The sequence below is a fragment of the Poecile atricapillus genome, chromosome 1 (assembly GCF_030490865.1).
Source record: "Poecile atricapillus isolate bPoeAtr1 chromosome 1, bPoeAtr1.hap1, whole genome shotgun sequence".
Lineage (NCBI taxonomy): Eukaryota > Metazoa > Chordata > Aves > Passeriformes > Paridae > Poecile > Poecile atricapillus.
In genome coordinates this window covers 153,964,126-153,991,521 of record NC_081249.1, presented here as the reverse complement: position 1 = coordinate 153,991,521, position 27,396 = coordinate 153,964,126, and the positions used below count along the sequence as shown (strand labels likewise).

General features: G+C 38.0%; 1 protein-coding gene across 2 annotated transcripts in view; it reads left to right on the top strand.

Annotated features, from left to right (window-relative positions):
* The first annotated feature begins 8,588 nt into the window (after positions 1-8,588).
* The window catches only part of PRKD1 (protein kinase D1), a 117,730-nt gene continuing 98,922 nt past the window's right edge, over positions 8,589-27,396 (top strand). For both annotated transcript variants that reach the window (XM_058851354.1, XM_058851344.1), the window contains exon 1: positions 8,589-9,059. In XM_058851354.1, coding sequence (XP_058707337.1) covers positions 8,871-9,059 — 189 coding nt within the window. In that variant the 5' untranslated portion in view covers positions 8,589-8,870. The remainder of the gene's footprint in view (positions 9,060-27,396) is intronic.

Sequence of the window (27,396 nt, the reverse complement as noted above, 5' to 3'; positions counted from 1 at the left end):
CTCCTGAATTAACATAAATATTTGTAATGAATATAATATATATAGCATTCCACACTGAATTATTTTGGCTTTTGGAAAAACAGATAATTTTTCATTGGAAAGCACCTCTGTAATCTACCAACTACTGACTCTATTTAACGAGGTGCTATATACTAAATGTACTTCAAATCTTTATATTAATAGCTGATATTTTCAGTTCCTGGTTTGTATGGGTTGTCTATTGCAAAATGCCCAAAAAGGTAATATATTCTAAACTTTAATTGAAACCCATGAGGAGGGGGGATTTGGGTTGATTGAAATGAGAAAAAAATGTTTTCTGATAATTTGCTTCTTTCTTTTTCCTTCAAGGTCCCTACAGTTTCCAGCAGAGCTTTGTACCTGTATGCTTTATATTTGCTTACTTTGAGACATCATGCTGCTCGTGGAGGCTTCACATAATTTATGAAACGTAACTGAATGTGTTTAAGTGTTGTGGTGAATACAAAGAGGGAATCTTATGATGAGAAACAGCTGCAAGGGTCTACAGTGCACAAAGATCAATCACTCTAATATTAAAGATGTGAGTCACTGAAAAAATATAATTATTTCCTACACCACATCACCTGAGATTAGGTCAAAGTAATACAGACTGGCTGTTTCATGATCCCCTGACCCCAAATGTCATTGCTGCAATTAATATGGACCAGCCAAACAGGACCACCTAGAATCCTAATGAGCCAAGCTTTAGACAAATGCCTGTACTTTGCTACATCTGGGAGGACTTTCACATCTCAGTGCCTTAAAGAAGGAAGATACAGAATTATGTAAAACTATTATTTCATCAAATTTCTCAAATCAGGTTTGTTATAAAGCTCTGACTTGTAACACATATATGCAGAGATTTATAAAGAGCTCTCTGCAATGCTGTGTGCTCAAGTCTGAATGGAAAGCAGCAGCTGAAGTTTTGCCCCAACACACACACGTACATGCACAGCCTCCTCCTCAGAGGAGGGCATTTTCTTTCTTTCTAGGCAGGAGGCAGGTGGGGGGCAAGTGGTTGTTGAGTTAATTTGATACTGGTCATACCTAAATTCAACTTCTTGGTCTGTTACAGAACAGTGGGGTCCGTAATTTATAAGAAATTTTCTCAGCTGTAAAGCACAGAGCACTGGTATGAGATTTAGCTTTAAATAAATTAATTTTGCATTTTAGCTGGCTAGCTGCAAAAGTATAACTCTTACATGTATACTATGTTTAAATCAAGACTGCATACCTTTGTTTTCACAAAGTATCATTAGTGTTTACCCTTCATTCCACAGCACTCCATATGGAAACACCAGTCTCGCTCTGCTTTGTAAAGCTGCTGTAAAAATATACTTCAGAAACAGAGGTGTATTCACATGGCATAGGATGAACATATAGAACTCATGTTTGGAAGATATCCACATACAAATTTGTCCACTTTCTTTGTGAAACTCAAAGAGAAAATATGAAAAAATGTGACTTATTTCTGTATTTGATTTCCACATGCAGTTTTTTTTAAATATAATTTTTTTCCTAAAAAAATCCTTTATTCTGGATAATATAAACCATGATAAAAATCAGATTAATTATGTATTTTTTGATTTTTTTGTTTATCTATCTATACTTCTAAGTTCACAATGTTATATTCTTTTGTATCCCCAAAAAACCTTATTCTAATCAAGTTACTTTTAAGACTCTCTTCACATGCTTCATCGTGTCAAGATCCATTAAATTTAAGTATAATCAAACACAGTTAGAAATCTGTTTGAAATGTCTTTCTACTCTATCTTATGATTGCCTTGTTTATTTAACCCAGGGTGACAATGCTGCAGCATTGTGTCGAGCTTCATGTTGAGACGTTTGTCTATTATGGAAGAGAAAAGACACACATTTTTCTCCCTGTGATTAATCCTAAATTATGGTTTAAATAAAAGGGCCTTTTTATTACTTGAAGATGTTCTCCAACTAAGTCTTTTTTACATTTGTTTTTTTTTTTATGTTGGAGTAAGATACAAGAACAGAGTTTTTGTTTTCTGAGTGTATTTAGTTCTATGAGGTTATCCTAAATAAACATGTGATGCAATTGGTGTAAGAGTGAACTTTCATTATTTACCAGACTTGTAAGGAACAACTTTTAGCATTCGTACAGTATGTAGTGTGTTTACCAGTCTTTCATGAGTTGAATATAAAAATAAAATGGAATATTTCTTAATTTGAACCCCAAACTGAAAAGCTACAATAACATAAAGTTAACACAGCAAGGCAGTGACTGTAAATGAAAGGAAAATATAGTTTTAGTTATGGTAAAACAGAGTCTGCTCAACTGTTAGGGTCAAATTTTTAAATCTGAACATTTTCAAGTAAGAAACTATGATGTACAACTGTAGTACTTCTTGCAGCAATTTTTTTTTTCTGTGAATCTTCTCTCTTTCCATTTTTATCTTCCTCTCTTCTGCAGTTTCCCTGTGATCTCCTGCACCATTCCATTCTTCATCCTCTCTCCTCCTATGTAAAATACTAGGTTCCCGCATAATGTTATTCTTAGCTCTGGCTTTTCAGTGTCATGCAGCGAAACCAAGGCAGCAGCAGTAACCAACATCAATAAATATTAAAAGATCAATGATAATTTAGGTAAGAAATCTATTGATTCTCTGTTTCTAAACACAGCCTCTCTTAACTCATTAAATCATCACAAGTGAGGAAACTTGCACTTAAGAACACAGAAGCAGTGCTTATCAATTATCTCATATCTTTGTCTCAAGAATCCCACCTGTTTTACCTGGACCTGGGTATGGTCTTATTATTCATGCAAAAATCATTATATAATTTAGGTTAACCACAATTTAGTTTATTCAAATTATATCGGACAAAAAAAATATTGTTATAAATATATAAATATAAATGAAAAATATCAAACCACATAAAAGTATGTTAAAACTAGTCATAGAGAGACCAATCAACCTTGCAAGCTCAGCTAGCATATTTTTAAATGTCAGAGCAGAAATTCAGAATTTCAGACATACCTAGCAGTTAGATAAATTTCTAGCTCAACTTTAAAACTGCTTGCAAACCTATGTTCTTTGTGTACTATCAAACATTGCTTAGCTCACAATTAAGACTATGTTATCCTTACTTTCTCTTGGCCACTCTGCTTGTTCTCTTTGGCTCCATAAGCTTTGGACACAGCTGTTGATGGATAGTTAACGGACTCTTTCTTCAGGCTGTACCCACTCACAGAAATACTATGACAATGACACCTATTCCTACTGGTCAAAATCGTGCATCAATACCTGAATATCAAATATACATCAATATCAAAATATGCATGCATCTGATTCTGCAGTGGCAGTATTTTCATTCCCAGGATCTGATGAAGGTCCTTTTTGTACTGACGAAGAACTTGAGTGATAATGACAAGGAGACCTGGACAATAGCCACAAATGCTATAATACCCTCTTGATATGTAAAAGAACAAAGATTGTAAATTGATTACGTTCTTATGTAATAATCAGAGAACTGTACTACAAGAAATTTGTTATAATAATAAAAAATATCTAAAATACTGCATAATTGATTTTCAAGAGCATGCATCTTTTACTAATGGGATTGTCAATCTAATTTCAAGAAAATACTCTGTTCAGAAATCACCCAAGAAGTACCATTAAGAAATTACTGAATTAAGCTTGACCTATGTCTTTAGGCACAGTAACTACTTCACTTCAGCATCCCCAGAATGGGAAGAGTGCCTCAGCAGTTTCAAGCAGCAATGTTCCAGGCATAGTGTGCTCCTAAGAACCAGAAAGCCAGTGAGGACAATTTGTACAAATATGCACAAACAATGCCAAGATACTCATGCTTATCTGAATGCATCAGTTATTCTATCATCAAGCCATAACAAACATCCTCAATACATACTTTGGGATAAACAGAGCCTGCCCTATGACAGAATTTTTCAAGTATTGTGAGGTCAGCTTGATGCACAGAGAATAAAGAAAACCAAAGAAACCTTTTCCCTCTCAAAGCAGCACTTCTTGCTCAAAAAAAAACCCAAAGTATGCAGATATTGGGCATAAAAATGCTTTATCCTGCAATATTTCAGATTCTATTTTATGTTATCTACCTTTTATGTCCATGATCAGTTTGGTTCAGGCTGGCAAAACTGCTGACTGTGGAAGTCTATCACTGGGCAGAGTTTAATTTCCATTTCCAAGCTATGAAAAGAGAAAAAATCAGAGATTTTTGTGATCAGTTTATAAAAAAATACTCCATTAAGTTGTATTAAATTTTTAAACTTGAATTTTAAATTATTAAGCTTACTGTTTTTAAATGTTCCCCACTGTTTTCAAATGTGTTTCCATTATCTACAACATTTAGTAAAAAGTCATGGAAGATAAGACTCCTTTCCAGTTAGAAATGATGAAGCATTTTTAACAATTGGAAACATTCTTTTTTAGAAAAACAATAGAACCAAAACAACAGACAAAAAATATGGGAGATTTACTCTATTCACAACAACCATTTAGATCTTGAATTGTTATCATTTTCTCATGGACATAAGTAGCTTATCGGGAAATCCCTAACCAGTTGTACAGCTAACATCTGCTCCTTCTCTCCAAATAAATACCCAGGAGCTTATCTGTGAAACTATGCTGTCACTATTTCAGATATCAGCTCCATTTTACTTACCAGTTCAGCCCTAACACAATACCAATCCCAGATTCAGTGACATTTGCATTTCCAACCCTAGTATCTTTTTCCTTTCCATCACAGTCTACACATTTCTTCCCAAATTTCATTCCATTGTATTTAGCAGTCAGTTTTTCTCTTTTTCCCTTGCTTAATTAGTTTCCAATGTTTTTTGGGTTTTTTTTGTTTCAGGAGAGAAATTACAGGAGCATGCAGTCCACTTTAAACACCATTTCAGCATCTGAAAACGGCAGAAAGAAAAAATGTTTTCACTTTTGCAGATGTGCCTTTAAAAAAGCGCATTTTGCTGCTTAGTAAGAATGCAAATAACACAGTCTGTATTTAACTGTAGAAACAGGATATGTTCACTTATCCTTAACATAAACAGATTTGGCTGCATACTCAAGGTTAAAATCAAAGTCTATATAAAGAATATGTAAATCACCTCTAGACATGAGAGCCACTCTTCATAAAATTTGAGGTTTCTGCTCTAGCATAGAGGTGTATGAGTAGATTTGGAATGTGTAAGATGAAGGAATGTAAAAATGGGTATTGGCCTGAATCAGCCACAGCAAAGTGTCTTTTCCTAATTTAACATTTGATCTGTTGTTGCACACTGAAGAGATAAATTTTCAAGGACGAAAAGTTGTTATCTTTAGTAGTGGCTTGAAAAGTAAACTCTTCCACAGGCTTCTGCTCTCATGTTGAACTGCTTATGGAGTCCAGCAGAAGTGCACATGTAAAATTGACCTAAGGCACAAAGGATTTATACCAAATCACTTTCTTCCTAGACAGATGAGTTTTCCTTGTGAGAAAAGATACATTTCTTACAAGGGAGAAAGAAAAATTACTATCTTTACATCCTTGAATTCATGTGGTTTGTCTTTTCTGGATCCCATTAGGAACATAATAAACAGCTAAAGGCAGATATCTTCCACTCTGACCTTGAGAAACCAAAGAAGTTGCCACAGTACTGAGGCCAGAAAGCTTGTGAGTAAACAGTCTAAAATTGCAAACATCAGAAAAAGTTACCTACCATTTTCATGGTTTATTTATTTGAATGACTACTTGTTTTTACAGTGACAATTTGAACTTTCAGTCACGCTTTTTATCCAGTTTCCAGTGACTACTTCTTTTTACTCTTTATTTGCTTTTCTCCATTCTTTTCTCCTTCCCAAGATACACTATACTATTGAGCATATTGACAAGCAATATATTTTTCACAATATTGATCATAGAATGAGATACGATATTCCACTATCTGCCTCACAAAACCAGCAGTAAACATCTCATTGTAATCACTTGTGTTCTACTCTCTTTGTAAACATACAGGAACTAAGTTTTAGGTCAACAACTTTAACCTAGAAACTACCACCATCTAGGTCAAACAAACTTACAGAATATTCTCCATCGCTAAGGTATATTCTGCATTAATCTTGTTGGCTGTTCAATTTTTTTTAAAATTAAAACATATGTGCCATAAAATTGCTTCTGTTGAAAAGAAGAAAGATAAATGGACTGTTCAAAAAAGGACCAGTTACATCACAGATGGAGAAAAGCAGAAAGGAATAAAAACTTTATGCAGGGTATGTTACTCACTCCTGATGAATAGAACAGAATACCATCTATGCAATGCAGAAAACTGAGAGAAGATCACGGGTTCAGAAACACATGGAAGTGGAGGCTCAACTATACAGTGCATGAGAACATACAAAGACCTCTATTCACCCTTCATAGTCTGGCAATGTAGAGCAATTAGAAGTAACATTACAGCAAGTGTACCTTGAGGGCAGTTTGGAGATGCTTTCATAATCTGATGTTACAGTGACATCCTCTGCTGACTGCCCTCTTCCTGTACATAGACAGATGTATAAACTGTGTAGCCGTGTGTGCCAAATGCATTTTCCCCCTGCAAGCTCGAGGTGGAAATTCATGTACTGCTGAATTGATCTGTGCAGGTGCAGTAAAACCTAAGCTTCCCGTGGTTTTTCCACCTGAGCATGTACAGATTAGCAACCAGGCATGCACTCTGTATGAGGTCAGATACTGCTGTGAATGATTTTTTCCCTTCCCTGGCATCAGCACAATTCCCTGATCTGGAAGGATCATGAAACAGATGACATTTCAGTAAGTACAACAGGCCAGGTTGTACTCAGGATCACATCATGTGCTTCCACTGAATCCTTTAATAAATGGCATTTGTATACGGCTGGCTGACACAGCACCGAAGAAATCCTGCCCTCATCTATTCTGATTACAAAGGGATATTCAACACAGCTGACCCACTAAACCAACTACTCAGCAACCTACAACTTCTAAAAAATACCGTAAGCTTTCTTTTTGAAAAAAAGAGTTGTATCTGTACAGAGGTTGTAGAACTGCAGATAAGTCATGACATATGAGCTCTATCAATTGATTTCACATACATGAGAAAACCAAGGACATGTAATTCTCAATATTGTTACTGCTACCTCTGCTCTGCTTATCTGAGGAATTGCAGAAGAACTGCATAATGAATGGGTGGTTTAGGTTGCTCAAAGAATCGCCATCAAACACATCAGCAAAAGTAGGTTTGATATGAATTTGTAAAAGCACAACTTTAAGTCTGATGGCAAGGTTCACTATATTACTTACTATATGGATGAAATACACAAAAGAAAACTGGTTTAGAATTGAGCTTGTCTAGAAGTCACAAATGTGTAAGGAAGACCATCCTGTTGAGTGCTTTAGGTATTCTTTTTTATCCTTTAATATATGAGTCGTTGACCATGTCTGAGTGAAAGATTCCAATTAGCCATGCCTAAGGCTCTCACTGGGAGTTTAGGAAGTAAGGGGTCCACTCTTAACCTCAGATTCAACAATGAAGCAGGGCTGCAGGATCTTCTAGTATGTTTCTCCTGTGTTGACTCATGTATAGAAAAGGTGGCTAGGCCATGGGGTCATGGGAAGCTAGCAGTACTTCCCAGGCTGGAAATAAGCTGAGAACAATAAAATGGGTCCTACTATGACAGGATCAAAATGAAACAACTGCACATATAAATTTTCGTCAAAAAATATCAATTTGCAATGAAACAAGTTGTAAATCAGATCAACTACTGAATTTTCAAGCGCATATGTAGCATACATACTACCTGTAGTAGTTCAAACAAACCTACAGGTATATAGCTAGCTTAAGAGTCTTTCTGTTGGTATTTTCAAACATTTACAGCTCACATTTCCACTGCCTTTGCACATCTTCAAGAGGAGTTTTTTTAGACTGAATATTGCCCTGCCATGAATGCTGCTTGTGCAAACGGGTGGGGCTTGCACCGATTCAAGAGCTGGGAAGAGTAACTCATCCTGGTTTTGGGTGGCAGGGAGTTCCTCCTTAACACAGACTGTACCTGAGACTGGAAGCTGGGTTAGAGAAAAGGTGGGTGCAGCCTGTCCCCTGCATCTTCCCCAGACCCGCGGGCACTGCTGGACCGGAGCGGCCGGGCAGAAGAGCCGGAGTCAGACGGGAGCTCCCGCTACCCTGGCACTGCTTTCCGTCCTCGGGGGCAGCTGCCGCCCTGCCCGGCGGAGGCCACCGTGCTGCCTACCAACAAGGGAAATCCCCGACTCTCCTCGGGCTCTGCCGCCTCTGCCTCATGAGATACTGCCCAACGGGGATCACGGGGGAAGAGGAGACTCTCAGCCCACTGCCTGGGCCAGGTGGGGAGGTCAGAGCCAGCTCAGCTAAGCCCCCCTGCCGTGGGGAACCACCCGCCGCCGCTGCGCTGGCTCCTGCCCAGGCCGCCTGGCAGGCCACGGCCGCCGTTCTGTGGCGGTGCGGTGCGGCCCGGCCCGGCCCGGCCCGGCTGGGCGCGGGCCCGTCCCGGCGGAGGGCGCGGCCCGGCCCGCCCCCGCGCCGTGCACGGCGCCAACAGCCCGAGCGGCGGCACCACCTCGGCGGCGCTGGGCTGGGCTCCCCCCGCGCGTCTTTCTCACCGCCTTTTCCTGTCTGCATCCTCCCCGGTCCTCTCCCCCACCCCCCCCGCCATTTTCACCCGGGAGGAGCTCGGCGGGACTTTCCTGAAACTTCGCGGGGAAACTCGCCCGGCGCCTCCGGGGCGGCCGCAAACTTTTCGCGGCGGCGCCCGACTCTGCCCCTCCGTCCCTGACTCCTCGGCTCCGGCGGCGGCTCCGGCGGGAAGTTTCCGATGAGCGCCCCTCCGCTGATCCGGCCGCCCAGCCCGCTGCCGCCGCCGGGGACTGCTGCCGGCGGCGGCGTCGCCTTCCACCTCCAGATCGGGCTGAGCCGGGAGCCGGTGCTGCTGCTGCAGGACTCCTCGGGGGACTTCAGCCTCGCCCACGTCCGGGAAATGGCTTGCTCCATCGTAGACCAGAAGGTAAGAAGAAGGCCCCAAAGCGAGCCCCCTCCCGCCAGCCCGGACCCGCTGCCCTCGGGCGCTGTTGTTGGCTGTGAACTTTCCTTTCCCGGCGGCTCTGCTCCGGGGATAAACGAAACCCACCCCAACTTCACTGCCGCCGGCCCCACTTCCTTCCCCCCGGCGCCCCACTTGTGTCCCTGCCGCGCTCCCCACGACCCCGGTGCGGAGGAGGTTCTGTGCGGGATGCTCGCACTCGAGCGGGACTTTTATTTCACTGGCAGGAGATGTAGGTGGCTGTACGAACTAAAAGCCGTTATTAAAAACAAACTCCGGCCGGATCTAGCCGCTGATTTTTAGTGCTGCGGAAGGGGGGGCGCGGGGGGCAGAAAGCTGTCATCTGTGATGGCAGCGCGGCGCCCCGAGGCAGTTCACACTATCCCGGCCTCTGCCGGGAAAGGAAAGTTTCCACTTTAAAAAAAAAAAAAAAAAAAAAAAAAGGCAAAGCAAACAGTAACAAGGAAAAACCAACCCCGAGAGCCCAGGATTCAAAGCGGCGCGCAGCGCTTCGCACGCCTTTCCTTGTGCCGGGCAGCCCGGCAGAGCCGCCGGACGGTGCCGGGCCGTGCGGGCGGGCGCTGCGCCGGGGACAGGCTGCGCGGTGGCGCTGGGGACCGGCCCCGCCAGCTGGCAGGTGGCCGCGGCACGGAGGGGACTGAGCCAGCCCTGCCTGCGGGCGGCGGTGGCCACCGGGCCGGCGGGCGCGGAGCCGCGCTGCCCGCGGGGCTGGCACTCACCGCAAGCCCTCCGGAGCGGCACCATCGCCAGGCGCAGCTCACCTGCGCTTCGGTAAAATTCGCGCTACGCGCTGAAATCCACCGGGCTTCTGCCTGAGCCACCGCTGCCTTTGCCTTATCTGATTTCTCTGTTTTAACAATCGTGTTGTAGAATAAAGTTTTACTTTATCCGTGTTTGTTGTGTGAAAGGCACAGGTAAAAGTATCATAGTGATTGCAAAGGAGAAAAAAACAAGCCTAAATATTCGGGATGACTATAATGGAAAATAATTGTCTTCCTCTTCCCCCTTGTTTTTACTGAGGTAAAGTAATTTCAGGCAGGGATTATTTATTTATTAAAAAAAAATAGCTTTGCCTTACATCTCTTCATAGATCATCAGCCTGAACTTCACTGAACAGTGGAACTTCTTTTTTGTTGAAGAGCAACTAATGAAGTGTTTTCAGAAAAGTATAAAACATGCATCCTTATTTCTAAGTTTTGCATTCTTCATAGTTTAAGAAATGGCTACCTGTTTTTTCTTAAATTAAATTTTGGACAAAAGTGTATCCTTTCATGTTACCATATTTTTTTTTAAAGCTAGGCCAACACTTGTCACTTGGTCACATATGTGTCTGAAACAGCTTAAATACTTTCCATGTTTCACCATTCAGAAGTTATTGTGCTAGCAATAATGGAAAAGCTAAGATTCTTGCATTTATTGCTTCTATTTACTGTTCTTGAGTAGTTTATTAATTAATGGGCTTACTGTAAGCTTGATTTTAAACCTCATTTCCTAACAATGTACCGTTGTGTAAAGAAAACTAAACGTGCTGGCCTGTGCTCAAATAGTCAAACTTACTTGAGTGAGTACTGACATAAAAATTTTGAACATTAGTTTGTTGCAGTTTCTTAATTGCATAAAAGAGAGCATCATGTAGCTGCTTCTCTGCAGGGCACACTTGAATGAGGAACTTTCTTCTAGTCGCAGTTTCTCAGAGCTGAGATATCTGCTTTCCCAAGGCTGTCAAGAGGGAAGTGGCTCAAAGAAAGGGAAAACTGGAAGAAATATAGGCTTTGGTTTGTTTGTTTTTATTTTCTTCTTAAATGGTGGCCTCTACCTCCTCTACCCTGCAGAGCAATTTGTATGTTGTTTAGTCCTTAGGGCCTCCATTTTTAGCTTAGTGCTGCAATTGTGTCTATATACATGATTTTACTAGCATGCATTGTTTCACTAAACCTGATGGGATTGTTTGCGTATTCAAAGTTACTTGGCATACTGGCAGAGACTTTAAAAAAAATTATGGGCTATCTAAAACTGTTATGAGGTAATTATTTGTGTGTTGTGGGTTCATGATTTTATCTTTTCCTGAAATGATTTGCAATGGTGTCTACTCTTGATTTTATAACAAAGATGTATTTGCTTATCAAAGTCAAGCAGGAGACTATATTGTGCAGAATTTTATACTGAAATCTCATGCTATTTTTGAAGTTTCTCTGGGTGTGTAAAATAGTGATCAACCAGGTGACAATTTCCTTCCACACTTTCTGTTTGGTCTGGATTGTTGAAGCAGTATGTGAGGATGAGAAACTGTGGTTTTGTTTTTCTCAATGGTTGTTATTTAGACTGCTAAAATCAACACCGTGTCTGTGGTGTGCTGTTAAATATTTAAGCAGTCATCTTATTTTTAGGATTGTGCTGACTTCTCTTCAGTATCAAGAGTCAGATGATCTGTTTATAGGGAACCTCTTCCATGGTAGTGTGGGCATACCTGATTTGAGATGCTTATGACCCTTACTCTGTGCAGGTTTACACACCCACTTAATTTACTTCTACTCAAAATTTATGTTAAGTTGAAATAAACTTCTCGAAGTGTGCAGAGTGGAGCATATGTAGGTCTGAGTAGGATGGTAATGCAGTGTGTGTATGTATATAGATATATTTATGTGTGTATATGTGTACAGACCCTCCCTATTTCTATATCTTTATATGGTGGTTTTGTATATAAATAATATACATGTGGGTTCACATGTATAAAACTTAATGCTATGTGTAATTTAGAAGTTTATATTTCCTTATAAACATGTATTTGCGTTTACTTACATTAGAGTACTCTAACTTTTGCACTTCTGATGCTGTTCAGGTTTTTAATTTTGTTAGAGAGTATAATTATATTGATGATCTAATGTACTCGATGTGAAAAATGGAATGAGCGCAGTGTGGCTTTTTCTCTATTTTACATGAGAGACATTCTTACAGAAATTTTATCCTGAGATAACTATAAAGGCACTTTCTTTACAAATCTGAAGATTAAATGGTACATACCGATTTCTGGCATAAATTCAAACATGTTTAAATCTGTTAAGAACTGTTCTGAAGACAACAAAATTTGATTCCTTTGAGTTTGTGTGTTTTGTTTGCCTAGCTTATAGTGACATGAAAAACGAGAGTTGTCAATGTGGGGTTATTTTTTCTTCAGTTAAAATGGATCTTTAGCATTTAAATGATGACATAGTTGACAAGAAATGAGGATCAACTTTAAAATATGTGCCAGTGTTTGACTTCTAGGCTGACTCCCCCACCAGAACAGTGGGAGAATATTGTAAAATATGATCTTTGTTTTCTGAAGATAAATAGTGTGAATTATTGCCCTTTTTGAGTTAGCTGCAACAATAAAACCACTTTTCCAGGACAAAAGTGTAATCCAGAGCGCACTTTAATTATATGGAATGACCATGTTACCAAAGAATTTTTATACTAAAAAGACAAAGAAAATAATCTTTATACAACTTTTTAATTCAAAGTCATGGAAGTTTTCTTCAAAGGGGATATTATTATTTGTATTTTGTGTTTATTGAAATTCTTTGTCATTGCTATAGCTCACATATGATGAGCTGGGATACTGTAGTGATGTTGCAGAAACTTTGAGTTTTCAAGTAAATACATAACACAGTGTTCTTTGATTTGAGAATGCAGATTTTATAAAATAGTTCTTAGGTCAGCCTTTAAGATTATATGCTGGCTAGGCCTTCAGCACTTGAACACTTAGAAGTTGTGCTGAATACAAAATCATAAATACAGGGAAGAAATTGATCAGAAACAGAGGAAATAACATTTGATCTGCATAGGCTGTGTAGTTCAGACTGATTTATAAAAGTAGTATTGTAGATGATTCAGTGGTTTGAATAATTCTGAAATTTTACAGTAGGGAAAAAAAGTAATGAAAGGAGAGGCCATTTTGGGAAAGGGAAAGGACAAAAAGAAAAGTACTTGGTTCAAGTAGCATACTGCAACTGGGAAACTGCCCAGATTCACCTTTATGTGAGGTTATCTAGTGTTAAATTAGGAGAATTGCTACAAATCTAATCAAGAGCTGTTTTAAGAGTATTCCTGATAATTGAACCAAACACATTCAGGAACAGGTATGCATCCACTTTTGCTTCTAATTATAAGTCATTGTAACTCTTGTCATTATAAGGAAAATCTAACTTATTCTTAAATGAACTCAGTTTTGTTTTCTCAGGCTGGAATCTCTTGTGGTTTGAGCAAAGAAAGGAGAAAACCTTTTCCAAAGGGTGATGTGAAAATATATTTATCTTTTTCTACAATGTTTTTAAGCAGTCATGGAAAACATGTGAGGTTTGTTTATATGAATAATGGGGGTTTTGTTTGTGGGTGTTTTTTGTTTGGGTGGGTTTTTTTTGTTTGCTCCGCCCCGCCCCGCCAAACCTACACATTCTCCTAAAATAAATAAGAGCCTGGTGGTAATGAAATCAATTCCTTTAGAGTCAGATAGGGACTCAGTGCACATGAGGTACTATAGAGATTTTTAGCTTCAGGATAAAGGGAAAAAAACTGTCAGGTTTTTACCATGATGACCAAGAGTCACATATCTTCATTCAAACATACAAATGTAAACATTTCATGTATTCAGAACGCTGTTGTCTGTAGTCACAGTCTTTATATGTTCCAGAAAAGTTTTTACAAATGTGATGTTTATTTGTAATAGTTAAATTCTCGTGGTGTCTTTTACTGGTGTGCACTGGTAACAAAGTGTTAATTTTTTTTTTATACATGAAGTGAGTTTTTCTCAGCACCAAATGTTTCCTCTGTCTGTGTTGTGGAAGTACCTAGTTGTTAAACTGAATTTCAGAAATTCAAGGTGCCTTGTTATCATCCACATAAACATTTTCCAAACTCAAGGGAGATTTTTGATGTTTAATCTTTTATTGACTTTACATTTATTGTTCTCCACCCTTGAAACTGTAAGTTGTTTTGTGTAACATTAGTTTGTGGCTTAGTTAAAGTTACTTTTGGACCATATCTGAGAAGACACTAGTAAAATATAAATTCAGTGAAAGGGAGTCAGTCTGAATTAGTTTAAAGAAATTAGAATTTTTAAGAAATGTTGACTCTGTTATGTAATCCGTCATGCATATAGATAAGGAATATGGGTCTAATACCACAAACCTGTGTAGAGCATTTGAGAATTTCCTAGCTAATGATTGAAGACTATTGAATGTATTGTCATAGAATAAAAAATTAGATGGAGCTCTAGATAGAGGACAGGCTTGTAACCAAAGCACTTCACATCTTGATGCTTAAATGAATTATAAAAGGAATGTGTTGGACTTGTGTTATTTCCACTGATGATTTCGCTAGGAAATACATGATTTCCATAATGATTTAAAGAAAGTAGAAGATGAATAGGCATATGAGATACTTCTCTCATTGCTGATGAGATTCACCTCTGTTGCCAGAGAAAGGATGGAATTTAATGAATGAAGTTGCAACATTTCCCAGACAGAGGTGCCATGTGGAAATAGTATGGCATGTGATCAGTGAATTTGAAATAGCCAAGGTCTGACTGTCTATCCCATAGAAGACTTACTGAGTGTAAACCACATGATGACCTGAAAATGCACAGAAAGCCCAGTGTGTCCTGAGAGTGTGGTGGGTTTGTGTTTGTATGTAGGTGATCTCTGCTGCGGATTGTGTGAAACACCCTGCTATGTGTCAAATCCCTGTAGGGATTTGTGCAGACTTTGACCATAGGTGTTTTCCTCTGACTTCTGGAAATCTCTCACAAACATCTGAAACTAATTTGTTCCTCTTACCTAGATTTTCTTTTCCCTGCTCTGTGTTTGGAGAAATCTGCCTGTATGTATATGTTTATACTGTAGTTAGTTGCAAGGAAACAAACATGCTTAGTAAAGTCTGCATATTGTCACTTTTGGTTTCTTATTTTTACTGTATTTTGTATATGAAACTATTTCAGTTAAAAACTTCTGCCAAATGTGTGTTTGTTTTTTTTTAGTGATTATGCTAGCAATTATTTTTAAGATACAAAAATGTAGAATTAAGAATTACTATAGAGACAAGTCTTGGTCTCAGTGTACTCAGTGCGTATCTCAATCTGTGATAAACACGTCTTGTTTGTAGATTTTTTTAACATTACAATTGTGTAGGTCATCTCTGTCTTCTTGACTGGTTGGCATCAGACCTGTTTATGTTGATGTTATGTAATATGGTTGCACTTACATAGTTGCAATCAAGTATATAATTAAAATATCTTTTTCAAGTGTTTATCTGAAGTGTAGGTGAACTGCCCTCTAAAATACTTGATTAATCTTCCCTGTAGAACAGTGTGGCTGTATATATAGTATGTCTTTGTCTTTAGTCAGTGCTAGCAGTTGACTTGTATGTCTCGCTGCTTGGAGGAGGACTTCCCTTCCTTCTGGTGCTACTACATACCTTTTGCATACTGTCAAATTGTCATTTGTAAAGGCTTCCTTATGGTGTGTTCTGGTAAAATCATAGAATGATTAGTGCTTGGAAGGCACCTTAATAATCACAAAATTACAGAAATTTCGTAGAAATTACAAATTTAGTTTTACAAATGTAAAATTTAAATTACAAATGTAATTTTAAATGTAAAAATTAAAATTAAATGTAATTTTTAAATGTAAAAAATGTACAAAATTACAGTTCTGTTGCTCAGAGACGGCCTCTGGGTTTCAAATGTACATTGGCAGCTCATTTTGAGCTTTTTGGTCCACAAACATCCTGAAGTCTTTCTCCCCAGGGCTAGTCTTGCTCCCTTCTCCATCCAGGCTGTACTTGTGCTGGGATTGCATTGACCCAGGTGCAGGGCCTCGCACTTGGCCTCATTGGCCAAACTTCCTGAGGTTTGCAAAAGCCCCCATCTCAAGCCTGTTAGGGACTCTCTGGATGGCATCCCTTCCCTGCAGGTTGTCAGCTGCACCACATAGCTTGGTGTCAGCAGCAAGCCTGCTGAGGGTGCTCTCAGTCCCCTTGTCCATGTCACCGACAATGTTAAAAATGCCCATCTCAGTACCAGCCTTGAGGAACATCCACCCCTCACTGCTTTCTGCTGGATATTGAGCTGGTCACTGCAACTCTGAGTGCTAACATACAGCCAAATTTTGTCTGCTGAGAGGTCCTTCCATTAAATCCACATCTCTCCACCATACAGAGGAGGATGTAATGCAGGACAATGTCAAACTGCTTTGCAAAGTCCATGTATATAATGTTCTCTGCTCTTCCCTCATCCACTGCTGCTGTAACTCCGTGGCAGAAGGCCACCAGATTTCTCAGGTATGATTTACCTTTAGCAAATCCTTGTTAGCTATCACCAATAACCTTATTATTTTCCATGTGCATTAGCATAGTGTCCCTGAGGAGCTGCTCCATGATTTTGCCAGGCACTGAGGTGAGAAAATTGTTTCATTTTTCTGTATCAGACTTGAGTGTCACTTTTGCAGGGTTGATTGTGGGGGTTCTGCTAGAAAGGCTACCTAAATTTTGTTATTGAGTCTCGCTACAGAAGAACCTGCTCTGCTCTGACATCCCTTTTGTTTACATTTTCCTGGCTTGTGGTTTTGGTATGAATGTCCAAGATTTTGCAGACCAAAACATATTTTCACAGATTTTCAACTTTTTCCTTCTTTGTGCACTTTTGGTACTGTTAAAGGAGCTCTTGCTTTTTGAGACTTTTCTTTCTTTTTGAATCTTTCTATCTGGGAAATGGTCTAAAATGATCGCAGACTTGTTTTCATTCAAAAACCATGTTTATGATTAAAATAAATTGTGCATATCAGCTTTTGATCTTTTAAAGTATAAGATATTGACGTATGCACTTCAAGTCAGCTACTTCATGAAGCAGATTTTTGCTTTCTAAATGCTCTTTTAGTTTTATCTGCTGAAACAACACAGAAGGGTAGTTGAGATAATACTGTGGATAGATATATTGCAGTGATTTATGCATAGACATAAAGTTAGGCATAAATTCCAGTGTATATCTCTTTAGTCTACTTTCTCTTCCTCCACCTATTTGTGGCTTCCTTTTTCTTGTTCCTTGTATGTGTTTTCTTCTTCAGCTGAGGAAAACTTAGTCAAGAGGTAAGCTTTCACTTCTCCAACTATACAGTGTCTGTGTTGGTGTTGTGATTGTATCGCTTACATGGCCTGTTGTTTTCTGTAGTCCGAACCACATCCAGAAACAGTATTATGACATTCAAGATAGAACATAGGTAATTATTTTGATAAAAATTTATAAATTTTTTTTTTTTTTAAAATTAAGAAACAAGAATGTACACCATCTAATCTGGTTCTTGGCCGCTTCCTAAGAGAAGAGGCATTATGAGACTTTTGTTACTGGCGGGCATAAAAAGGTCTTCCCAATGTGACTTTAGGCACAAGGTGTATACCAAGATCTACTAAGAGAAGCTGCAAACCATGACCACAGTTGCCAGCTCTAAACCTCTAAAGTTGTACATTTTAAAAGAACTGTCTCTGAACGTGTCCTGTGTTGTCTGAAAGCATGTCCTATTTCTTCTTCAAATTATTTTTTAAAAAATCAGCCTTGAGAAATGATTTTTTCCCAAGTGTTAGAAATATTTTTTATCAGCATCTTGTCAGATGAAAAAGCACAGGCAAGACACAATGGGGTTTGGGAGAAACATTCTGGCTATAAGGCAATTTGCCTGAAAGATGCTTGTCCTTAAAAATGTCAGCTTACCTATTGCCTGATCTTTCCTCCTGAGAAATCCCTTTACATAGAAATAGAAATTATTTATGTATGTGGGCCCTAGTCAAGCATACTCTGCTCTCCCTCTTGGCAGCACTGGATGCCCTTATGTAATTTATGGGTGCTAGGCTAGGGAGTGCATTCAGAAACATTTCTGAAAGGCCCATAGAACCTTGGGCCACAACGAGTTAAACATCTTAAGTAGTGTTATTAATCCATGGTGTGAGGGTCTGTGCCATGAAGGAAACCTCGCTGATAAGGAGATGACAGTATGACTTGATGTTTTCAGTTTAGCTGTAATAATTTTCCCATTTTGCTCCAAAGTTCAGCCCCTTCTGCATCAGCTTTTAAGCGCTGGGTTACAGGTTTGCTGTCTGTTTATGTGGCAGGACTCTAGGTGTGCTGACCACTCTGTCTAATGTTGTAAGTGCTGTTCTTATCTCTCTGAGGGTTACATGTTGCCACCCAAAGTCAAATACATCTAGTATAATGTGAAAATGGCATACCAAAATAATAAAAACACACGTACTGTAGATATCTGAAAGGTTGAACTCATGTCTTTGTTCTGTTATTTTTGTTATACTTACCTCTAAATAGAAGGAATGCAGCAAAATATGTAGAATATGAGTAGGAGTCTGTTCAATTCCAAACCCACACAGTTTTCACTACATTTTTTCCTAAAGAGTTGGCTGTCCTACACTTAAAAAAAAAAAAAAAAAAAAAAAAAAGTTGAGTGAAAATTGAAACAATCTGGTCAAAGTCTGTGTGCGCTTGTGTAGGGATGGAGGGAAGTAAGTTAGGGGAAAAGATCTCTTGATTTTAGACTATGTGATTTCTTGATTTCTGGAGGAAAATTAGACCTTGTTTTCTGTATGTTATTCTTCTCACGAAACAGAATGTCTGCAGACCATTTTGTCACAAGGCAAATGATCATAGCAGCAAGAGTCCAGGTAACTATAACATATTGTCAGGCAGAAAATACAGTAAAATCAAATAGTTCAGGAAATAAAAATACTTGTCCTCTACATCTAGAAATATCTCTCTAGTATATCTTTATGTTTATGATCATGTATCATGCCATGTGGCCTTGACCCAGGGATTGATATGTTTTTCAAACCTTACAAAGAAATGCCAGTGTCCTGACTTACAGTTCTTAAATGATCATCCAATGTAAACCTCCTCTTTCTTCTTTCATTTGACTACTTTTATTTAGGAACTGTCACAAAACTGGAGAGGTTTTGAACTGTATTCTGGTGCTAAATTGGTTCTTGATGTGAATCTTAAGAAGCGTTTACAAAGCTGATGGAGCTAAACTCTTTCAGCTGATGACAGAGGCTGAAACCAAGAACTGAGAGTTATGGTTTGAAAGAGACTCAGACTGGACATTAGGTAAAAAGCTCTTTGCTAGGAGAGTAGTGCAGTATTGCAACACGTACCCAGAGAGATGGTGGAGACTTCCTCCTTTGTTTTTGGACTTGGGTAAACAAAACCTTGTGTTGGTGGTAGTTCAGCTATAAGAGAGAAGTTAGACTAGATAACTTTCAGAGGTTCTGATGTTTCTATGTTTTTCAGAGTATGTAGTGAATCTTTGTTTATATTTGTCCATTTGTTACATTAATGCCTAACAGATATTAGGTGGTTTGCAGTATATTATAGCTGCAGTATATATTGATATATTTTTTATGTACAGGGGAGAAGTTCCTCTCTTCAGTACTTTGCAGTCAAGGTGTACTGGACAGCTGGTGATTACACCACATCTTGAACTGCATTGAATGATATCTCAGCATATAAACCCAGCAGTTTATTGGCAGTACCTTTGAAAAAAACTCCTATGAGAAATCTATCTTAGGTGGTTGGCAAAAGCATGGTAATCCCTTAGGGAAAATTGTTAATAAAAATTGTTAATAAAAACCACACCAACAGATTAGACATAAAAAATAGTCAGAGGAATATCCTGCTGAGTTACCTATTGTTATGGAGTGGTGACGGGTTGGTCTGTGCAGATTTAAGGACGGATTGATACAATGAAGTAACACACCCATCTCCTGCAAAATTTGTTTCAAATGGAACAATGTGTGACTTTTCAAGGAAGGAAGATGATGCACTGCTTGAGAAGTGAGCTGATGAGTTCATGTTTATTTTTCTGTCTTTGCAGGGAGGACATGTACATGTTAGAGATCTTTTGCAGGGCAAAAGATGCATTATTTAGAGCTCACCTTGCTGTTAGGGCTTAGCGGGAAGACCAAGGTAACAGCTGAGCTAAAATTGATGTTGTACTGCTTCTTGTTTTAACTCCTCTTTCACCTGTGCTCATTTTTTCCTGTGCTTCTTAACAGGCTCTTATTGACTGGTGACATTATGTAATTTGGGCATCTAAAGTTAATATCATGGGCTGGTAGACAGTTGAGTAAACTAAGGACATGCAGTCCAAACTAAAATTTGGCTGCTGATTTTTCAACATATTTTAATATGTTCTTAAACTCTGCATTCACAGTTAGCACATATGTGCAATTGTATATTTAAATTGAAGAATGTTAGCACTATTTCATACTGCAGTCACATAATTTTGTTAAATACCTTGGTTAACCCAGATGTAAATGATTTATGTTGTTAAAAAAGGGGGAAAAATTGTGTCAGTTTTACTAACAGTTGAGCAAGTCTTTTTTTTTGGGGTGTAATATAGCAAAGAAAGTTTAAAAAAACCCTTTTGAAGACTGATGTGTGAAATAAGAATTTCTAAACTTTTCTAAAGCTACTGAAAATCATGCCTGTTCAAAGGTGTCCTAAGAACAAAAAACTTAATCTCATCAATTTAAAAGGTCAGCAAATATTTGCTTACTTATTTGGGAGGTAAATTATCAATATGTAAAAACCTGATAGAATGTATTTGGAGATGCCCCAGGAAAAGATCTGAAGGGAAGAAAACTTGTCTGTTGGTCTCACTGATATGCAGATTATATCTCTATCAATTGCTGGTGAGTGAAGCTACATTGTTTAATTTAAAAAGTATATTTTTATTCTGTTAACTAAATTTTTGAGTAATAATTTCACCGTTTCCCCCCTCTATTTAGCAGTACAAGAGAGAGCTTCTGAAAACAGCAAAATATCATTACATAACAAGAGGGGCTTTCCAAAGAGCAAGTCAAACCATCTTTTGAATAGGAATGCATAAAAATCTTTCACTAGTGTGGCTTGATTGTTATTTGCTTCTTTTCCTTATGAGTTTCAAACAAAAATAAATGTTGAATGTAACTTGCCATGTTAAGAACATGCTTAAATGGGTACAGATAAACAATGGGTACAGGACAAGAGTTTTAAAAAAATATTGAAACTGTGCCTTATGATAACTACATTTATAATTATTAATAATTATTTCCTTTTAATCCAAGAATGATGCCATTTTTTGATTCCAAGATTTGCATTCAGATTCTTATGAAATGATGATCAACCAGCTCTGTGACAATTTGAAAATAGATGAAGCTTTAAATTAGAATAATCTGTATTTTTATTCTTTCACTGGATGTCAGTGGGGGAATGGCAGCAAATGACAGGTGAATTGAGTGGACTGTACTGATAAAATTAGATCTTTTTTTTTTCTGAGAATAAAATCACTTTTTATTCTTTCATCCCTGCCTCCTCATGCCAACGGTTTTGTTTTTTTTTCATATTTATCAAGTTCAGTTACATTTGGTGAAAACTAGTAAAAGCAAAGAAAACTTAGTTCTGTTTTTTTCACAGAGCCCAACCACAGAGTTCTGGGTAGAACAAGGGGCCAAGTACAAGTAACCTTGATGAAGGTAGGCTGCCTTGGACTTCAGGCTTTTAGTTTGGAGAGAATTCATATGGGATTCAAAAGAAGCTTGTTAGTAGGTTCTCTAGTTATATGTAAATTCTTATATACTGGTAGAATATTAATATGCTTTCCTAAATTAGTTGTTTATTATAAAGGCCTTTGATCAGATCACTGTGCTGCTGTTGTACCCAGCACTGCATGTTTACTCAGCTTACAGGACTGGTTCTATGGGTAGTACAGTGATGTAAAGATGAAATATAACTTCTTGCAGGTTAGGTAGCTTTTTTGAGCTTTCCTGTGATACCTGCAGTGTTTGAAAGTTTAATTCTGAAGTCAATTTAGACTGATTAGAGGTATAGAAAGAGTAGTTAAGTTGATAAATGATCTAGAAGTTCTATTAAAGATCTAAGTTAGTGATCTGTTCTAGGCAATATTCTCAGTTTTTACTGTCTTAATCTGAGACTTCCCCCTTTTCCCTATCTACTCCGCAGTGTATTTGGTCTCTACACTCTGTTTGCAGAGTTTGGATTACTTGGATTTTGTATATCAAGGATTTCTGAGTAGAGTTTAAGTCATTTACAGGGCTGCCAAGTGCAAATGAGGTTTGGTGCACTCAGCCCAAGAAAGCTTTGGGTAGCAATTTTGTGGAGAAAATTTTGTGGCCATTGAAGATTTTCCTGATTAGGTATTTTACTGTAAGTGAACAGTGTATTGGCAACTGTTGTACCTGCTTCTGGGTAATGATCAACTGATAATGTTTGTTAAATACAAAAAGAAACCTGAAAGCCTTTGAATACATACATTGAAGTAAATTGTCTTCGTGAGGGGAGGAAGTTTTTTTTTATTTTTTTAGTTGAATTTTTGTTCAGGAAAAAAAAGTGAAGCGCTCTTGTTCTTCTGTTCTTCCTGTAATATGTATATATCTGCTCTGTGTCTTCAGTTATGTGCCAGTTTGTAGAACAGCCGGGTAAGCGAGCTACTATTGCTACAAAAACCAATTTCAGCTAGAAGCTCTAGAAACAGGAGCATGGTTTGGAAGTGGTTATTTGTCTTAGTAGATATTTGTTTTCTTCTAACAGGGGAAAATAAAAAATTCTTTCCACCACTTTACCTGTATTTATTTTCACATTTCTGTTTCCTTGTGTGCAGACTTGCTTATGTTGCACAAACACTGTTTATCTTCCACCCTCTGCTTTCTGAAACTATGTTGATGTGTCTCAGCTGTCTTTTCTTCTGCCAAATCCCTAACTAATGACAAAATGGTGCTTTAAAAATTAATCAGACTGTTTCTGGGGGAATGAAAGAGTGATCTGCATGTAATCACTTTATCTAAAGAGAGGAAAAATAGTCAAACACATAAATTAAAAGTACATAAAAAACCTTAAGATTTAGAAGTGTGTACACTGCTGTATTTTGTTAAAAGTTCCTAAATAAGTTAAAAAGTTCCTCCTCAATTTTATTTTTCAACCCATTTTTAAAATATATTACTACAAGTGAATCAAATGTGACTCGTAAATCTGAAGGCATATTGGATGTAGTTGTACAGTCTTCAAAAATGTCTTCAAATACTGAATTTTGAAGTGTTTATAAAGCTGTGTAGCATCATGGTTTTCAAAGCAAAATGTTCTCAGTTTCTACTTCTCTTGGTCCTACTTGAAGTTTTGAAAATTAATTACATATTTTTATTTCTTACCAGCAAGTACCAGCTTGCTACAGGTAGGATACAAATGACTAGTTTATCTTGTGTTATTTTTCCTACAGAATATATTTGGAATATATGTTGCAATTTTTTTCAAGTGTCGTGACGGCTATGCCGACCCTTTTTCTTAATAAAATTAATAATAAAAGAAGTCTATTTCACTGTAACTGACCAAGAAAAGAGCCTGAAAGAGTTAAGAAAATATGATGAATTTTATATTTTTCCACGTGTGTTTCCATTGCTTGGTTTTATATATGGATTTGAGTGAAGTTATGGGTTATCTGAAATAGTAGATTATCTTGTCTGGATTATGTGGAAATCAGTTGTATTTTCCCTGAAGAATGCCTCTACCTTACAGTTTTTTCAGTAAAATCTGGCAGAATTTTTTCCATTCTGACAAAACGTGAAAATGTGCTTATTTTGCATGCATTTTAAATGATATTTTGTGCAATCTCTCTAGAGGCCTTTAAAAATAGATTTAATGTAATTAGGATGTATCAACAGAAATCCATCCATACATATGAAAATTGTAATGTGATCCCTCCTCCCAAAAACCAAGAAAGTGAAAATCAGTTCAATGAACCTGAGGGCTACATGAAGACTTTTCAGTGACAGCTTCTTATCAATCAGTAACATTCTCTGTAGGAGCTATTAAGTAAACGGGATGGTTGTTGAACAATGCTTATTCAGGCAGCTTGACATCTACAGCCCAAAACTATCAAACCTGTCTCTCAGTATCCTAAGTGGTCTCCTTTTTCCTATTGGACAAGAATCAGAAAGGTGCAGCCTTGACTTCTGCTAAAATATTTAGGATGTCTCCAAGATCAATTAGACTTTGCAATAAGGTAACAGGTGCAGATATGTTGCATATGGTAAGGCATACTATATTTCACTTGTAAAGTGATTAAAGTTTTTTTGTATTTGTGAGGTTGTTTCTTAACAAAGGTTGGAAAGTCCTTCTGGTTGAAAGCAGCAAGCTGGAGTGATTTTACAGAATCTTCTGATCTAAACCAATCAGCACGTCTAAAAACGTGCAGAAAATTGTCATGCTTTAATAGGATAAAATGGTTCATGTTTCACGTATATTGGGCGCTTTATGACATAGCAGTAGAATATAAATTTAAAACCATTGGTCACATTATTTGTGCTTACAGTCATAAATCTGAGCAAAACCTAGATACTCAGAAGTTATCTTCAGTTTGAGCATTTTGTTTTTATGATGTTAGTATGCATGAATGCTTATGAAAAAGAGCATGCAGCTGAATGGGTGTGCTCTTGCTCATCATCTAAACCTAATTTGTTTGGTCTTTGTCTCATGAAATGTGTGACCTGCTTGGGATAATCGGGAAGCAGAAACTGTGTTGTCATGACATGAGAAATCAGTTGAGTAAGCAATGAGCAATGCAATTAGAATAGGTAACTTAATTTGAAAAATAGGAGCAAGATGAGAAAAAATAGCTGGGAATGTTTAGGGAATGTTTATAACTTAGAGCAAGGGCTCTAAGTCTAAATTTTTTTTGAACCACAGAAACTACAAAAATACAGTTCTATGTTAGATATGAAGCATTTTGGTTTGTCTTTATGGAGAAGGGATTGTAGGAGAAGAATTCTGCAACAAAATTAAAGATTTGGCTTACCAAATTAGTTTAGTTCAAAAGACCTTTACAACTCAATCTGAGGAGCATAACTGAAGAGTAACAGTTATGTTTTTATTTCCAGCTTTTTGTTAAGAGGATGTAATTTATTCCCATAGACAAGTTTAAATATTACATTTCATGCAATGTACAATGTAGAATTAAACTTGGAAATATTATGCTAAAAAACATACAAGGAAATGCTGTGCACAATTTTAGTCCAGAATGCATCTTGTGTTTTAATCTTGACTATGTTTTTCCAAGGAGAACAAATGTGATTTAAATTGACTTGGAAAGCGCTGCACTTTTACCTTGGTTAGAGTTCAAAGCTGTAAAACTTTACTGTGATTTGACTTTACATCTTAAGAATATAATTACATTTAAAGCAAGACTTTTACTGAATATAAACATAGTAATGTTCTTAATGCTCTCTGTGGCTGCCACAGATTTTCTGTTTCTGTCAGGAAGAGGATAGTCACCTGCATTCCTTAAAGTAAATTAAGCAGCAATAAAATAAATACTTGAGCCTGAATGGAAGTGGTCATTTAGATCCAATTTCAAAGCCTTGAGAAATAGTTGCCTGTGAACTTTTTAATTTGCTGTACACTTCCAGTGTTAGGTTGTTTTATGTTTGTTTTTCCATCCACTGTTTGCACATGCATGCTTCTTGCATAGCTCCCTGAATGTCAGCCAGCACTTGAGGGCACTTGAGATTGTGTATCTACAAAAGGAATCTGTTTCCTGGGGAACCTGAAGTTTTTCTTCTTCTACTTCTAGAACTCTTTTTTGTGAAAGCCCAACAATTCTTTCAGCGCTGTAGAAATACTGATACCACTTTTAGGAGACACAAAGTAACATGTGAGTGAGTTCTTACTAGCCAGTGCATGTGCTACTGTAGCTGCAAGAAACAACCCTTGGAGGAAACAAATTTTCAGAGCCTCTCTGAATAGGATTTTTTGGAATGAAAACTAGGGAACAAAAACATAGTGGAATTTACTGACTGAAATAATGCATGAAGAAGTGTACCCATTAAAAAAAAAACTAATAATATCTCTTATTTTCATTTTTTTTTTAAACTAAAGAATAAGATACTCTACAAAATGTGCAAACTGAGATTGGCCTTTGAAAAAGTAGAAGACCAGTAGGGCAGAATTGTAAAACATCTGGTTCTTTATGCAACCTCTGTGTCTGGAACCACTTACTTGTTATGTTCTAATTTACTTGCAGTAGTAGAGCAGGAAATCATGTTTGTACAGCTCACTGCACAAATACATTGAAGTAGTGAATATCTGGTAGGTTTAAAGCGATAGGTCCATGGTGAGTGTTTCTCTGGTAAAGAAAGCGATTCCCCTTTTTTTTTTTTTGTAATGAACAGAAGATGAGAATTGTCTGTAGAAGAAGAGCAGAGCAATATCACGAACCTCTGTACTTAACTAAACCAAAACTTGAAACACACACACAGAGGAATACACATGTGTGTAAGTTTTAGGACTGTGGCTCTGGGATTGAACTGGAACTGAATAATAAAGGAGGCCAACATGAAAACATAGAATCTTAGAATGCTAAAAGGTTAGAAGGGACCTTAAAGATCATCTTCTCCCACCCTGTCACCATGGGCAGGGCCACCTCCCACTAGACCAAGTTGTTCAAGACCGTGTCCCTCTGGCCTTGAACACTGCCAGGATTGAGGCATCCACAGCCTCCCTGGGCAACCTGTGGGTTGTCTAACCACCCTCACAGTGAAAAAATGTCTTTCTAATATCACAATTAAGTTTCTGCTCTTACAATGTGTACCCATTGCTCCTTGGCCTACCACTACAGTTCCTGATGAAGAATCCCTCTCCAGCTTCCCTGTGAGTCTCCTTGAGATACTGAAAGATTGCTGTGAGGTCTCCATGCAGCCTTCTCTTTTCCAGTCTGATTTGTTGCAAATTTTGAATTGTATCTGGTGAATAAGGCAGGGGGGAAATAAGCTGGAAAAAGAGAAGAGATAATGGCATAGTTTATAAAGTTGAGTGCCATTTGTTGTGTTTGTATTTATTCCCATACCTGCTGCTAAATTGCTTTGTGGAGCAAGTCAAGTAACTTAACTAATAGTGCACTGTTGCTTTCTGCCTGTTCAGTCCATGAGATTTGGCTTGCTAAAGTGTCTTCCCAATTACCCTCCATCACCCTTCCTCTATAAACATGTATATATATATGGAAAGTGTGTTCCATTAGTGTTCACACTGTGGCTCTAACCACATCCCTTCCTTATATTTTGCGACACAGAGGGTGTGCCACCTTCATTTCTAGGTTTACATTTGCTACATATAGTGGGAAGTACTTTGGAAGGCAGACAAATGTGAAAAATCAAACTCGGCAGCTACTCTCAGCTACTCTCAGCTTACTCTTCCTTGGACTAAGTT